Below are 17,593 nucleotides of genomic sequence, written 5' to 3' on the forward strand. Positions count from 1 at the left end.
ACAACAAGGAGACAATGTTGAAACGATCCATCTAGAATTTTCATACATTTAGAATTCTGAATCTTGAGTGAAACCGTATTTTTGTTTCTCGGAATTGCAGCCCACCCACGTGACCCCTCCAATTTCAGTTCTGCTGTCCTCTTTCTAGTATTATTCCTGGCTGGGTCAGACTGAAAATTTCCTTATGATTGTTCCAAAATTCCTTTCCAACTTTTAAATTCCCTATCCGATAAAGTTGAAAATCCCCCTTGATATGAGTTGAAACCTCGGAACACAGTTTTGTAGCGCGTTACGTTCGCAATTGCAGTTACAATACATGCACCGGGCTAAGTTTTTTTAAAAATAATAACTGGTTACATAGTTTTCAAAATTCCAAAAATTATGTTTTAAGGTCAAACAACAAAACGTTATGACTAAAATTTCCATCTAACTTTTAAAGCTTTTTCTTGAAGGTGTTTAAAATTTAATAAGAAAGTATAATAATTGTGCATTTCAGTACAAACTGTATGCTGTGTGAAACGTAAAAATTATTTTTAAAGAAATGATAAAAACGTGCTAGAGTGCTGGATATTCACTCATCTGCTGGACTCAGTAACTTCCTCAAGGATATAACAACTGCAATAATAATAATAATTATTATTATTATTATTTTGGAATAAAATTGGTTTATAATTATATTTGAATTATTATTATATAATTATTGTCATTATTTCTATTATTCACATTTCTGGTGACGCCCATGAGAACGATTATGAATGAACCCCCCCCCCCCCAAAATCCTGCCTACGGTCATGGTACAAAGTTGGGGAAGGGGTGGCAGGGTTGACACAAAAATCCACCTCGCCCGGGTGAAAATTTTATCCTTACCCGCCTCCATGGACGTCCGCAGGATTTTTTCCAGGGAGGGGCAAGGAAGGTATTTTTTCCAGGGGAGGGCAAAAAAGGCACATTTTCCCCCAAAATAGTGTTGTTCACTAAAAGACATTGCTTAAATTTGAATTTATGGTGTTCATGCAATAATTAACACATATTATTGTGACTAAAATGAAATTATATGTGTGAAATATATAATTTTTGGTTGACTTTCTTTTTCCAGGGGGGCACGCTCCCTGTCTCCCCTTCCTGACGCCCATGCCCGCCCCGGTACTACGTGAAAGAGATTACATGTGCGTTCCGAAAGATTCGCACCGTACACCTACGTATTTAACTTGAGCCACCGTTCTAATTTACTGGTTGTTTCCGTTGATTGTATAATCAAATTACAATAATTAATGCGAATAGTCAGTTAATAGTATTAACGAGAGAAAAACGAATGCCTTATAGGCGACAACTCATCTGGGATATAAAGTAAGTAGCGGAAAGCCTAAGAGGCGAAGTTAATTGACTTCAGGCGCGGCTTCTTTCAAGTGGTACAAACAACAGATCTCCTTCTGTCTCCCTATAGAGGATGCTGCGCAGGGACCATGTGTGGCACATATCCTCCACACAGGTGGTTCCTTTGGACGGGGCGACAATCTACCGAGTATCTGACGGGGGCTGTTATCGGAGCTGAGTTTCCTTCCTGCGCAACATAGACTCTCTCTCTCTTCGCCTTCTAGTAAAAACGCTCTTGATGCTGGCCGAGTATCACAGCCTCGATCTGGAACCACAAGGGAGCCTCTGTCTCCCGATGGGTCGAAATGGTTCCTGGAATTCTCTGAGTAAGGCTCGTACGCATTATTTTGCAACAGGGATTTAAATTTTTTCTAATGTTGTTCTGTTCCCATTGGTAGCGGATTTACGTGCACTTAAAGGGCAAATACATGCTTTAACCCTAAATTACTCTAGCCGTACAAGAAACTTACGGTGCCTCAGAGGCCCAAACGTTTTATTAATCACTAAAATTTAATAAACCACTTTGTTGTTGGATCACTGCTTCATTTGTTATTTATATAGGTGCAAATTACAAAAAATACCACCAAATTTTGTTTTGGTTTTTACTATGTGGAACATTTTTGTTCGTTCCAATATAATGATATCAATACTTTGAATGATATTTAATCATCCCTTTTGTGAAGTTTGTGTACTAAGTATAGTTTTTAAATAAAATGTATGATTGGATTTACCGTTTTAGCACTGAAATGCTAATATGCCCATTTTTTTTTTCAAAATTCATAGCCTTTTGTTCACCATAAATGTGGCCCGAGATATTGTGTGGTTCTTTCACTGAACTTTGAGTTAGAACTGCAAGGGAGAGAGATGGTTCACGTCCTCTGTTCCACTTTCAGACGAGGACTGCTTGGACGGGGAGAACCGGAAACGGAAGAAGCCTCGGCGGAATAGAACGACGTTCACCACATCGCAGCTGAACGCCTTGGAGAGGGTGTTCGAGAGAACCCACTACCCCGACGCCTTCGTGAGGGAGGAGCTAGCCAGGAGGGTCAACCTGAGTGAAGCCAGGGTGCAGGTGAGCATGGACAACGCAGGAACATTTTGTAGGAGAGTCAGACTGTTGATACCACTTTAGAAATAACAATTATTATGACAATGATCATTTTTATACAATTAATATAAACCTATTTTAATTTAAAACTTATTTTTCTAAAAATTATGGATACTCGAGTTTGGACACCACTCACAGTGACAGCCTCAATTCTGTAGTGACAGTGGTGTTGCCACGTTCAACACAAATATTTACTCCGTTGAATAAAAATCTGTACAAAATTGGTTTCGAAACATGAACTGGCAATGATAATGAGTTTTGAAAACAGCTGCCAAAAGCTTCAAAAACAAGACCAACAACGAATTTGCAGTACTACCCCAAAAAAAGTTGTTTCACAAAATTGATAAAAACCTGAAAATTAAGAATTGTGATTAAAACCTTTCTACCTGTACTGTATTTAAATTTCATCGCGATCGGACCACAAGTTTTTTTATTTATAGAATTTTTTTAAAATAAGCAGTTGTTTGGAAAACACTAAAAACACCACTTTTTTGTTCTCACGAAGATAAAACATCGAAGGCATCCTCGAAAAAAAAAAGAAAAAACATCAACCAAATGAGTGAATATCAAATGCAACTGTTCAACGATTCTTCATTATTAGTTATACATTTCATACAGTAGTGTATTGCCGACCCCAGAGGTCCAAATCCCGGCTTGTGATTGTCCCTTCATCAATTTCATCGCTATTAGCCAAAAGTGAAAGAAAAAGCGACGTAAAATAAACCAAATCAATCAGTTAAGTTAGTGTACTGAATGAATACATGCGCCCGCACACACGTGTGTAACACATGATTGATTCGCTTTACTTTAACAGAATAAATCGAGAAGTTAGCCGGACGTTTAGAAGTTAAAAAAGAGATTACTTGAAAAGCAAAATTAACGAACTTGAAACAAACAGCAAAAATAAAAATAGAGATTTATATAAATACGTCAATGAATTCAGAAAGGGGTGGCAGCCTAAAGTAAACTTCATGAAATATAAAACGGTCAATTTTTGGCTGATCCAAGCGATATTTTAAGTACATGGAAGAACTACTTTAATAACCTGTTAAATGTTCATGTAGGAGATAAATCAGAAGTAAATGAAGTACACACAGTAGAACCTTTAGTTCCAGAACCTAACTTGACAGAAGTTAAAGATGCTATTAAAAGACTAAAGAATAACGAATCACCTGGTATTGATTTAATACCAGCTGAGTTAATTAAATATGGTAGGAATTATTTACTATGTCAAATTCATAAATTAATTTCCTGTGTTTAAAAAAGGTGATAAAATGAACTGCAATAATTACCGTGCAATTTCTCTACTCTCAACAACATATAAAATATTATCTAACATTCTTTTAGCAAGACTAACCCCATATGGTAATGAAATTATAGGTGATTATCATCAATGTGGATTTAAACGTAACAGATCAACTACAGATCAAATGTTTCACATTAGACAGACACTTGAGAAAAAGTGGGAATATAATCAAAATGTTCATCAGCTATTCATTGATTTCAAAAAAGCATATGACTCAGTCAAAAGAGATAAATTATATAATATATGTCGACTTTGGAATACATAAGAAGCTTGTTAATATGATAAAAATATGCAATAATGAAACAGAAAGTAAAATGTCTAACAAATTTACAATTCATGATGGGTTAAGACAGGAAGATACATTATCTCCATTGCTATTTAATTTTGCCTTAGAATATGCTGTTAGGAAGGTAAAAGAAACTAATGAAGGACTAAAAATAAAGGGCCTGATTCAGTTGCTAGCATATGCAGATGATGTAGAGATGATGTAAATACAATTAAGAATAATGCTAAAATATTTTTAAAAGCAGTTAAAGAAATAGGTTTGAAAGTTGGCAAAGACAGAACTGAATATATGCTTACAGGCCGAAACCAAGTGTTAGGTAATAATAAAAATCTAATTTTTGATAACAACTTGTTTGAACCAGTTTCCAAATTCAAGTATTTAGTGGTAATACTAACAAATGAAAACTATATTAAAGAGGAAATGAAAACCAGACTTAATTCAGGAAATGCATGTTACTTTAATCTTCATAAACGTTTATCTTCTCGTATAATAACTAAGAAACTAAAAGTTAAAATATTCAAAACAGTAATTTTGCCTGTGAAACTAAGTCCCTTACATTAAAAGAAGAATATAAATTAATAGTATTTGTAAATAAAATCCTTAAAAAAATTTTGGACCTGAAAGGGAAGAAGAGACAGGTGAGTGGAGATGGTTATATAATTTAGAACTACATGATATGTATGCATGTCCATATATTATTAGAATAATTAAATCAAGAAGACTTGGATGGGCAAGACATGTGGCACGAATGGAAGAGGAAAGAGGAGTTTACAGGATTCTTGCTAGGAAACCTGATAGTAAGAAGCCTGCAGGAAGGCCAAGATGAAGATAAGGGGATAACGTTGAGATGGACCTAAAGGAAATCGGTAGGGATGAAAAAGAGTATATAGATCTTGCTCAGGATAGGGACAGATGGAATTCCTGTGTTGCTGCAGCCATGAACCTTCGGGTTTAAGAAGGCTAGAGAGTTAGTTACTTCGCTTTTCCACTTCTGGCTAATAGCGAAGATGAGGATGAGTATTGATAAATGTTGAAATTGATGAAAGGACAATAACAAAGAACTCCACGGTTCAGGTCGAGATTGGAACCTTGGATCCCTGGCGTCGTAGCGCGCTGTTCTAACCATTCCGCCAAGGAAGTCGGCACCGTATCGAATTGTAAAAGGCCTTCCTAGGAGGAACACAACAAGAACATCAGAAAGGACCATTGAGGTAGACCCGAAATAACGCTTCACATCTCGATTCAGCTCACCAAGGAAGTCGATTCAATTACACCAAGGAGAGCGGGTGCCAGACGACGGCAAGGACCATTGACACGGGGACGTCAGGTATTGCATTCAGTTATCTGCGCCATTTTCACTCCCTAAGCGCCGTCTTTGTGCTTCCTAATGGGCAGGGATGGTTTGGTCTCCACGCCTCACCTAGCGCCGATATTGAGGCTCTTCTCGGCGGCCGCCTTGGAGTGCTGCCTCGGAAAAACGCTTCCCTCGGGAACATCTGCTGCAGATTAATCCTCCGAGTCGCGGAGCCAAGTGGATGGCGGAACGGGATGCTGGTCTCTTCCCCGCTCCTTCCTGCCCGTGGTCCATGGCATGGCTTACTCTCGCTTGCTTTGCATCGCCGCTTTGTTCTCTGCTCGAGGAATCTTAATTGGAGGTCTTCATATCCACGCTACCTCTTTCCGTTTCACTGGTGTTTATTTCGCACCTAAGTGTTGCTTATTTCACTCTTCTTCTAGAGTTCTTTTAAGAGGAGTACCCCCTAACGCCAGCTTTAGACGAATGAATTTTCCTTAGCATCTTAACATTTATGCCATGACCCAAATGCTACTGAAACATCTTATGGCATTTCATATGTCATGGCATACTTCATGGCATTTCTCAAGGATAGGGTCGATCCTATTTTCGTAGCATAACCAATCAGAAGCGACTTCTAGGTCACGAGTGCAGAAGATGTAATGGCGGCCGAGTGAGATGCCCACAATGTATCACTTCACATTTTTAAAACACAATAACTATTCAACCAAGAGGAATAAGGTTTCCTAGTAAATGGTTTTAGGTACAAAGCAATGGCGCTGCTTAAATACATGCTTTATGTCGTTTACTGTACACGTATTAAAGAATATTTTAGTTGTTTCAATTGTAAACAACGTGAACTCACCATAGATTGTGTAACTCGACGTGTCTATCGTGCTGTATATATTATACATTGTAATCGCAAAAGCTTTCTGAAATTTTGCATGAAATGCTTCCCTTTGAAGCAATATCTGCTATAAGAGTTTTGGAAGCATTTACGTAGCATTTATGCTAGCAAAAGAAATGTTAAAGGAAATGCTTTCGTCTAAAGCTGGCCTAAGAAGCCCGCCTCCACTTGCATGAATTCAGGGGTATACACTTGATGCTATCTAACTCTCGAGCCTTCTTAAACCCGAAGGTTTATGGCTGCAGCAACACAGGCCTTCCATCTGTCCCTATCCTGGGCAAGATCAATCCAGTCTTTTCCATCCTTACCGATTTCCTTTAGGTCCATCTCAACGTTATCTCTCCATCTTCTTCTTAGCCTTCCTGCTGGTTTGTTACCATCAGGTTTCCCAAAAAGAATCCTGTAAACTCCTCTCCCATTCGCACCACAAGGCATGCCCACCTAAGTCTTCTTGATTTAATCATTCTAATAATATTTGGACATGAATACAAATTATGAAGTTCTAAATTATGTAACCTTCTCCACTCACCTGTCTCCTCATCCCTTTTAGGTCCAAATATTTTCCTAAGGATCTTATTTTCAAATACTCTCAATTTATGTTCCTCTTTCAATGTAAGGGACCAAGTTTCACATTCCCATAATACTACAGGCAAAATTACTGTTTTGAATATTTTAACTTTTAGTTTCTTAGATATTATACGAGAAGATAAACGTTTATGAAGAAGAAAGTAACACGCATTTCCTGAATTAAGCCTACTCTTTAATTCCTCTTTAATATCATTTTAATTTGTTAGTATTACTCAAAGGAGTTGTTATCAATAATGAAATTTTGATGTCAGTTTCCTCCGAATTTTGGTTCCCACAAGCGAAGCTCTGGCGCCTGAACTCACACCCAGTACTGTATAAACTTCTGCTGGGCTTGTGTTGTGGCGTTTCTATATGTTTTTGATTATCCCTTCATCAATTTCATCATACCATCACTCATTCTCATAATTGCGAATAACCAAAAGTAGCAGAAAAGCGAAGTGAATTAAACCAAATCAATGAGATCAATCGTTTTTTTATAGTGTGTTCAAGTTTAATAATTGCGGAATACATCATCACAGACAAGAGACAGTAGAATTTGTTCTACATCTGGTCTGGTCAGGCAAGGCGTCTACCAGTCAAGGAATTATGCTTGTGGTCAAGATTTCTTTGCTATATTTTACAGTATGGTGAATTTACATTGTTATATTCCTGTACTGGAAATTGTAAAATTTGGAAATCTAAAGTTGTATTGAATTGTGGTTAAGATTTTTTCGCTTTGTTTATTAAGAATTACATTCGTGTAGTTTTGTAAACATATTAAAGTAATATGGCCATTCCCCATCCAGGATGAAGTCTGAAGCATTATTTTTTTTCATTAATAAATTAAAGCAAGTCTAAATATCTTGTTAAAGTACAGCTTGAGTTTTAATCTTAACAGGACTTGTGGTGTGGGGTTTTCATTGAATTACAAGTAAATATGTATTTTCTTTGTTTCTAACTATACCTAATTAGGGGGAGGGGGATTAAATAAATGGTAGCAAAAAGGGGGAAAAGGCCAAGCAAACGTCGTGAAAAAGTCAAGAATTTTAGATTTGTTACTTTGGTAGACACCCTGTCAACCCGTTTCTAGGGCGTTTGGGAAAAAAGCACATAAGTCACAAACTGCGATTTTCTGTTGTTTTCATTTGTCATACTGAATCAATTAAAGAAAATATTATAAGTACAATTTTGTGTCTAAAGATTCTTAACAGTGACGATCCAACATGTATGTTATTGAGATGTTTCGTATTAAAATGTTTAATATAAATAACTTCCTGCTGTAAAATTTCATTTTTTGCTTGTTCCCGAACACCCTACAGTAGAGTCACGTTAGGAACCGGTGTGCAATCACACCACAGAACGGTTATTTTGACAAAATGTTGTTTCCCTGCTGGCTGCTTCGAGGTGGAAGGTTCCAAAGGTTGCCGCGGGATATACCACGATTTCACTATAGAATGTTGGAAGAGCTCTCTCGTATTCACCTGTGGACTGCAGAACGAGCAGCAGGCTTGCAGCGTTGTGGGAATGGCGGAAAGGAGGAGCGAGCTGAGCAATAGGCTCCGTCGGTCGCGTTCGTGCACGGAAATCTCGTGTTCTGTGTCCTCGGAAAGTGCAAGCGAATTGCTCAAGCTTATTCTAATAGGCTGATGCTATTCCTCGGCGAACTTCCGTAACATTTCGATTCGAAACTCATTGCTGTTATTAATTTCGATAACTTATCGTCAGTTCTTCTCTTGACATTGACAGATCAAACAAACCGCTGTCGCCCTATGGCCACAGTGCCATGACGTTTTTCTCTTTGATTAAGGCGGTTACACGGAACTGTTTGCTTCTGTCGCCTATTATTTCTGACCTTCTCGTCAGTGTCATTGAACGACAACATTTTACATTGTCATCATGTTGAGATATCAAAATTGCAACTTCTCTTTCACATGTACACCAATACTCACAGCAGTAGATTGGTCCTATCTGAAGTAAACTTTGTTTCTTGCCCGCTTTGTGCACAAAGAGGAAACATCAACATTTATTTGAAACGATGTAAGCCATTAAAACATACCGTCAACGTTTATTGAACTCGAATCTGTCCCCAAAACTAGATTTTCTCACTATTGGTCACCAAATTGGTCCATTTACACAACTGTCCTGACCGAAATAATATAAAATTAATATAATCTATATGTCTTGTACTGTAATTTGTTTTATGGAATTCAAGTAATATTTTTCCTAATGAAGTCTTCAATCGCATTGGAATCATATTATTTATATTTAATTGAATTTTATTTTAATCTCATAATCAGACACTTAAAAAATTGCTTTCCTATTGAATCATTCCATGCCAAATAAACACAGATATGTGCAATTTTCAACCTGACCATCCAAGATACGTTGGAAAAACCTTCGCCACTGCATTTCTCGTAAAATTCTAGCCTGGTTTGATATTCAGATCACCTATCTTTGAGTTGAATTCAATATGGCAGACAAAAAAAAAATGGCGGACCTCTTCTTGACACACACAACTATAGTTCCCCCTTGGGCCTAACATCTTTCTATCATGAATGATTGTAGCCAATATAAATCCTTTACATTTTATCGTATCAATCCATAGGTTTATTCTTTATTTTTATTTAAACTTTCTCTAGAAGCTTCAATTCACCAAGGGTCGTTCACTTGTTTACATCAACTGTCTGTTCCTCTGAGGCATTTTAGTTATGCTTAGTTAAGTGTGTGTGTGTAGACTTCCTGATGTATGGAGGTTACAGAGTTTCATCAGGTAAACAGGTAGTACCTGTTTACAAGTACGAGGGCCACTATTTATATTTTGAGCCTTGGCAACACTGATTGAAGTTAGGCGCGATTTGACGTTTGCACGGAATCGTCTGGCATTATTGACCATAACGTGCTTCAAATGTTTTGTCAATAGCTTCATTTGTGTTGTTTATGTTGCCTTGGAGATTGCGCGACAACAATAAAATGGAATTAACTCGTGAACATTTTCGTGCGATGATTTTTTACGATTTTCGACGTGGATTATCAAGACAAGAGTGCATCGATCAACTTACTTCCACATTTGGCGATGAAGCCCCATCCTTTGCCACTGTGAAACGCTGGTATAACGAATTTAATCGTGGCCGCCATTCGCTCACCGACGAGATTCGCGAAGGTCGTCCAAAATCAGTTGTTGTTCAAGAAAACATTGATGCTGTGCAAAACCTAATACTGCAAGATCGTCATGTGACATACTGTGAGATTGAGGCAACCATAGGCATTAGTTCCACCAGCACATATAAAATATTACATGATAATTTAGCTGTGAGAAAGGTATGTTCTCGTTGGATCCCACACAATTTGACAAAAACTCAAAAAGACGCTCGCGTCAATTGGTGCAAACAAATGCTCAATAAATACAATCGCGGTGCTTCAAAAGACGTATATAAGATTGTAACAGGTGACGAATCATGGATATATGCATATGAGCCGGAACGTAAACAGCAGTCGACTGTATGGGTGTTTCAAGATGAACCCAATCCAACAAAAGTTGCTCGCGCTCGAAACACATCGAAACAAATGGTCGCCTGTTTTTTTCGGGAAAACTGGTCATTTGGCAACTGTGCCTATAGAGGAACGTAGAACGGTCAACTCTGAATGGTACACAACAATTTGTTTGCCAGAGGTCTTCGGTCAAATACGGAAAACAAACAAACGCCGTCGGATCATTCTTCATCAAGACAATGCCAGCTGTCACACATCTCGTCTAACAACCGACTTTATGAACAGTCAAAAAATCGAATTGATGGGTCATCCGCCGTACAGTCCTGATTTGGCACCCAATGACTTCTTCTTGTTCCCGAATGTCAAGAATAAATTGCGTGGACAACGATTTTCGTCGGCGGAAGACGCCGTTGATGCATTCAAAAACCATATTATGGAGGTGTCTCAAGAAGATTGGAAAAACTGCTTTGACAAATGGTTCGAACGAATGCAAAAGTGTATTGACCATAAAGGAGAATACTTCGAAAAACAATAAAGCAGTTTTCAATGCCAAATTCCTGTTTTTTCATTGTTAGGCTCAAAATATAAATAGTGACCCTCGTATAGGAAGGGAGAAACTCACGTATCAGTGGAGGAAGTTTCGATTGACAGGGGTATTAGAGGAGCAGACAGGCTGGGAGAGGACTCACTTTTCGATTTGATTGGAAACAGGGAACAGGTCTTTTAGAGAGTAGGGAAGGAGAGTAGTCTACCTGACTGAGACCAACTAGCTGAGAAGCCTGGAGAAAACACGTTTTCATTTTACACTTCGCTAATGATTTGATCATCTATTGTAAATCTAGAGAGATATTTATCCTAATCCTTAACATGTATGATTCGGGTTCAAGTTTCTAAAATCCAACGAGTGACTATTTGCCATTTCTAGTTGTTTTGTAAGGTATTCTACTTCAGTTGTGCCTCTTGCTGCCAAGCATTCAACTTGTCGTTATGACAAGTTTTATCATCATTGATGAGGATGAATGATGATTAGCTACATCACCCATAAATCTATTGGGAGTGGCAGGTTCGATCCCATCATTCACTAGAATGATACGTTATAGAGGGTGTTAAGGGGCTTTTGACTCACCCTAGTACATTGTAATTTTCTTAGCCCACTACTATAATTAATGTATAAATAAGATGTCTAATAATATTAGGAGAAACAATTAAAAACTTTATCAGTCACATAGATGTATATATTATTTTGAATTTCTGATCCCATTGCAGTCCCAGTTTTATTTTTAATGCATGTTAGAGTATAGCATGGTGCACCAAATATATTTTTTCACCATTTTTGGTGATGACATGTCTTGAGATATTCAAGGTCGAAGGTCAAGGTCACGTGACAAAATTTTATTTTCACCCCAAGGTAGGCGTGTTACATTGTTCCATTCCCTGCACAACAAACTTTATTTCAGCTTCCTAGGCCAAATAGGCGCAGAGTTACAGCACATTTAGCGCAGCTAAACGAGCTCGGAAAGGGCAATATCTGCAAACTTTGACCTTGAGTAATTTTACAGGTACAAGACAAACGAGACTCAACATTTTCGTAGTTACTAAGTTCCATAAATAGTTTCAACTCCCCAAATTTCATGAAAATCGGAGATGGCCGGGTTGGGAGCTGTGTTGATTTCACATGGAATGATTCTATTACTCTTGATGTCTCTCTCTTTCTCTCTCTCTCTCTCTCTTTCTCCGTCTCCCTATTTCTTCCTTCTGTCTCTCTTCTTCCTCTCTATCTCTCTCTCTCTCTCTCTCTCTCTGCCTGCCCCTCTCTCCTTTCCTTTCTTCTCTCTGTCCCTTGTTTTCTATCTCATTCCCTTCCTTTATCTATCTCTCTCTGTCTCTCTCTCTCTCTCTGTCTGCCTCTCTTTCCCTGTGTGTTGTCTTCATCTTTCCTCTCTCTGCATGAGCGTTGGTCAGGCTCGTAACACACTGTTACAACAGAGAGCAAATTCTGATTTATAATGAATGAAGTGGATTATTGTGATTTTTGGCAATTCCAGAACCCCTAGACCCCCTCTAAATACGCCATTGTACCATCCTTAATTTCAGCATAGTTACCATGTATGCTAAGATACTCTCTCATCACTCACAGGTGTGGTTCCAGAACAGGAGAGCGAAATTCCGAAGAAACGAGAGAAGCATTCTCGCTCAAAGAAACAGCGTCTACAGCCGAACAGCCGACCACGTTGCTGAGCAGCCGCTTGCTCCCCGTCCAACAGCTTTAACGACAGGTTAGTGTAGGCATAGCCTAATGATTTCTTTTTTTTTTTTTGAACATGCTGCCCGCGAGTGAAAGTAACAGAACATCTCTGAGGTTACATTTGTGATCCATCCATTGTTCGAGCTTTGTTCACAGCAACAGTTTTGAATTGCAAGAACTTAGCTTCAACATTAAAGTACAGAGTGTCCGGGCTACAGGTTACAAGAACAACTGCTCGTAGTGAAGCTCAGTCAATAGAACATTGATCCCAGATTCAGTAGTTCATTTGTGCTGATGAGTCACGCATGCGCAGAAACTTCCTGGCCACCGAGATCGCTAGATTTGACACCGTTGGACTCTTTTGCATGGGGCTTCATTAAATGTGTTGTGCACAATGGAAAGTTTACGATTTTGGTGGTTGAGACAGCGTATCGTTGCGCTAATAACGCATCAGATGCTGGTCAACACTTGGCACGAACTGGAGTATCGTTTGGATATCTGTCGAGAGCCTTCCCGATGGCGCAGTGGTAACGTCGTCGCCTTGTAATGATGGCAGCCCGGGTTCGATACCCGGTGGAGGCACATAGTGGTTCGGATCCCACTTTATACTGAAGGTTCCTGTCCAGATTAGCCTTACTGTGCATAAAGTGGACTTAAGACATCAAATCAATCAATAAATAAAAATCTGTCGATGTGTGGATTTAGCCCGAACACAAGATTTCTTCAAGGAAATCTTATGATGACTGGACCATTCATGAAGACGAATGATGATGTGTTTGTTGTATAGTTATGAAATAGTATACTACACATTCTTTCCATTCCATTTTTTTGAGAGGGCTAAAAACACTCCTCGCAGGGACGAAAACTTTTTTTTTTTTTTGCCGGGAATAAATTTCCTCGTGGGGGAAAATCTCCGGCATTCTCCAACCCACGGTAATTCACCCACTGGGTAGGTTTTTGTGAAATTCAATATGAACAATTATATATGGACAATGGTATGGTTATTTGTAGGATTTCTTATATTTTCGTGAACCTCACCTTTTTTTTTAAAAAAAACAAAACATTTTTGATGATTTTTGTATTTCAACCGGATTTTTTATTTGAATCGATTTTTTTGATTTTGCAAGAAAACACGCTTGAAATTGCTTGCATGGTTTCTGGCACGGTACATATAGATATATATATTTTTTTATATAGAGAGAGGCTTTTTCTTTCTGGTAAACGCCTCTGTAAAATATTTGAACAGTTTGATTAAAGCAAATAAAAAAATAGATGGAAATATACATTTTTCTGTTTCTTATATGAACCTACTATGGAAATGTTTGTTGTGTGTGTTAATGAAACTATAGCTAATAATTTCATAAATTTTCTCACAGTGGAAAAAAAACTTTCTTCATGTACTAAGTAATTGTAACTTTAAATATTTTTTATAGCCTTTGTAGCTGAATTTTGTCATTTTTCTTAATGATAGTTAGCCATGTTTATTTACAGTTTAATGATAATGACACTATTTACGGATCAATATGATTAGTATTTTGTATATTATTCTAAAAAAAATTTTACTATTTTTGCCTATAAAAATTATATTTAAGTGCCTTTACAGTTTACATACTACATTTCCTTGTGTATGAGCTTCACCCCATCAGTACATAGGCTACATTTTGTTTCCTGTTCATTCCTTTCTTGCAGCCTAATAAACATCATTAAATGATTACGAGATTAATGTACTTTCACCAAAAGTGATTCTGATGTCTACAAAATCCTAATATACATTATTCTAAAAAATATTTATTTAAAGTGATTAAAAAAAAAGAACACCTTGATTGGCAGTGAATAGATGTACATCTTGGTTTATGTGTATAACGTGTCGCCTTGTTTGTTATTAAATGATGTTCCTCTATTGTAGGTCCTGCAGACTACTCCCCGTATTCGTCACCATGGAAACCTAGTCCGCCTCCACAGTACGCCATGATACCCAGCCCTACGACGGCTGCCTGTGCCATGATGCCAGCAGGTAAGGCTACATTGCACTCATAAAGTCCAGTAACACTTCAGGGCGTTTTGTCAAATTTTCTCCTGTATACGGCTGAACAAAATTTACACATGTTGACGAATCACGAGTTTAGGAACGATGTACGTACATGACTTTAAGTTACATATTTTCCTTTTAGGGGCAGATGTCTACATATTTTTACATAAAATGCAGTATTAGCTAATTCCTGTATTCGGATATTTTTATTGAAGGTCATTTAATGTTTCATTTGTTCTGAGAACCCGGCAAGTGGATATAGTAACGCTTAATCATCAATGGTGGTGCCAGAGACGTTCTACCCCCTACTGCCTCCCCAGGAAACAAGAAAAAACACATGTTCTTTTAGCCGAAATATATATTTATCTGGTGAAATAAGTGTGATTCTCCCCCCAAAAATATTCCTCTCCCCTCTACCACCCCAATATGTTTTTTTTCCGGCGCAGTCAATGACAACTATTGTCGTGCACGGCCAATAGTTGGTAGCGCCGTCTTGTGCATTTTTTAAAATTTTATAAGCGTACTGTTATTATTATTACTTGGAATTTTATGAGATTCATATTTTCATGTTTAAACATACCAGTTCATAATTTAATCAAAATTAATGCACATTTTAGATAGTAAAAGAAACAGCTCGCTTGCAAATCATATATTTGCAATACGTTCCACGAGTTTTATCACGAGTTTATCCACGAGTTTGATTACTTTTAAAAAATAACTTTTACTTAATGGATCATACATAGCAACTGTTTTTAGGCTTTAAGCATAAACTTTGTATGGCTCTTACAGGAAAGGTTACATTGCGAGAGAAGGGGCCAAAAACTTTTTTTTTATTCCATTTCTTTGCAAACTGGCAATTACATTTACTCTTATTTAATAGAGAGTTGATATCTTCACGTTCCACCTCGACTCCAAGACCTTTGTTCTTCCACAACTTTTTGTTCGTTCGACGATACCTTGCATAGAGTTACACACTCACACAGTATATATATTAGCATTTCAAAGAAGAGAACGACAAAAGACTAATAATTTTCCATGACACTTGATCGTGCAAATGCAGATTTTGTTTTCTGACAAGACAAAATAAAAAGTAAAATATTCGGATATTGTGGACGATGTTGTAGCACACAATTTACGTTTAATTCAGCAAGAGAAAGTACATTACTGATCCCGATCGTAACGGGGATTCCCACGAGTACTAAACTATTCTAGCTCTAAAACCCCCAACGCTAAAATTTCATTCAAATATTTTGGAAATTGTCCAAGATTTGGATTGAAGGAAAATTTGTCCATTAAAGATAGGAAGCTTATTTCATTGTTATAAGATGGCAGCAAGAAAATAATATTTATCCAATTTTCACTGTAAGATTAATTAAATAAGGAAGAATTATAATTAAGAGTTCATTATTATGACAAGCAAAACTTAAACTTTTTTTTTCTGTCAGCTATACTGATACTCTGTTCGAGAACATGAATACTAAAAACTTGTTTACAACACAACAATTTCAGGAACTTAAATATATAATTTGTTTTGTATGATTTTACATTGTATTATACAATTGATATACGTACTACTGTAAGAAACATAGTGCCCAATTGATGTATATACAGTGTGTCCACAACGTCCTGTCTCTTGAACTTTGAATAGCTGTAAGTTGGTAACAAAATGTCGGAGATGAATACGACTTTAACACAAGAGAGGGTATCGTGCAGGGTGGAGAAAGAAAATTAACAAAATCATATTTTTGCCGCAAAACTTCTCTCAGTTCCTGGTTTACGACAGCTTTCTCTGAACTTTTAGTCTCTACGTACACATAAATGTCGAAAGAGGCTATATATTTTTTTTTGGTTGCAATGTATAGGGTGACAGAGAAATGAAATTTTATGACGTCAGCAGGAAAACCTACTTTTTGTACATTTTCACGGCATTTTGCAACGCTGCGAGCATGAAATTGCACGGCACGGTGCATACTGGGTATCTACACAATATGGGAAGGAAAAAGTACTGACATTGACGAATACATATTTATTTTAAAAATTTTCGGAAATTAGTAACAAACAAACAATAAACTCGTCACATGGGTGGCAACACTAGTCTGAACACACTCTTCTAAAGCAAGTGCTGGAAATGCCCACCCCTCTGTTCCAAAGCACATTGCAGACGACACCGTAAGTTGTGGAAGACTTTTTTCACGACTTGATGGCCAGATCCGGATTCTGGCGGATCCGAAATCCGGATCCGGTTGGTTCCGGATCCTAAGGATCCGGATCCTAAAATTTTTCGGATCCGGATCCGGTATTTTCGGATCCGGATCCAGAACTTTCGGATCCGGATCCAGAATTTTCGGATACGGATCCAGAATTTTCGGATCCGCATCCAGAACGTTCGGATCCGGATTTAGAACTTAAGGATCCGGATCTAGAACTTCCGGATCCGGATCCAGAATTTTCGGATCCGGATCCGGCACTTTTGGATCCGGATCAGGATCCGTTTTGCCATCCCACATGCGCTTCTTTGGAAAGTAAGAATGTGCTTATAACATATTGTTACCTGCTAATATACATATATATATATAATATACATACACACATATATATATAGTGTGTGTGCGCGCGTACGCGATTTGTAATTAATTAATACACTTACAAGGGAGGTCTAAGTCTCCCCCTCCGATTTCCATGAAACTTGCAGGGCCCAAATGAAGAAACACGTGTTTTTTTGTTTCGGCAAAAAATTTGTTCTAGGGGGCAAACACCTCTCAAATGTCAAGATGAGGACAAATTGAAGTGGAGATCTGACCCCTGTGTTCCCCTCCGATTTCCATGAAACGTGGCAGGTGTATTCGCGATTAAAATTACCACCTGAGCGCTAGTGTCGCTTCCAATATGGCCGCTCTAAGTAGGATAAATCTTTGTTTACATTCAGCAGTAGTACAAAATAGCAGCGTGTTGTCATGACTGGTATGGCAGAAAACGTTTAAATTACGC

The 17,593-nt window shown here is 37.8% G+C and overlaps 1 protein-coding gene across 1 annotated transcript in view; it reads left to right on the forward strand.

The window, feature by feature from the left end:
• LOC146005350 (paired mesoderm homeobox protein 2-like) overlaps positions 1 to 17,593 on the forward strand; it is a 65,583-nt gene that overhangs the window by 34,348 nt on the left and 13,642 nt on the right. The window contains exons 2-4 of the mRNA XM_083144544.1: positions 2,268 to 2,446; positions 12,469 to 12,607; positions 14,483 to 14,590. Of these exons, the coding sequence (XP_083000670.1) occupies positions 2,268 to 2,446; positions 12,469 to 12,607; positions 14,483 to 14,590 (426 nt within the window). The remainder of the gene's footprint in view (positions 1 to 2,267; positions 2,447 to 12,468; positions 12,608 to 14,482; positions 14,591 to 17,593) is intronic.

Source organism: Lepisma saccharinum, chromosome 23, assembly GCF_977018435.1.
Source record: "Lepisma saccharinum chromosome 23, izLepSacc3.1, whole genome shotgun sequence".
Taxonomy (NCBI): domain Eukaryota; kingdom Metazoa; phylum Arthropoda; class Insecta; order Zygentoma; family Lepismatidae; genus Lepisma; species Lepisma saccharinum.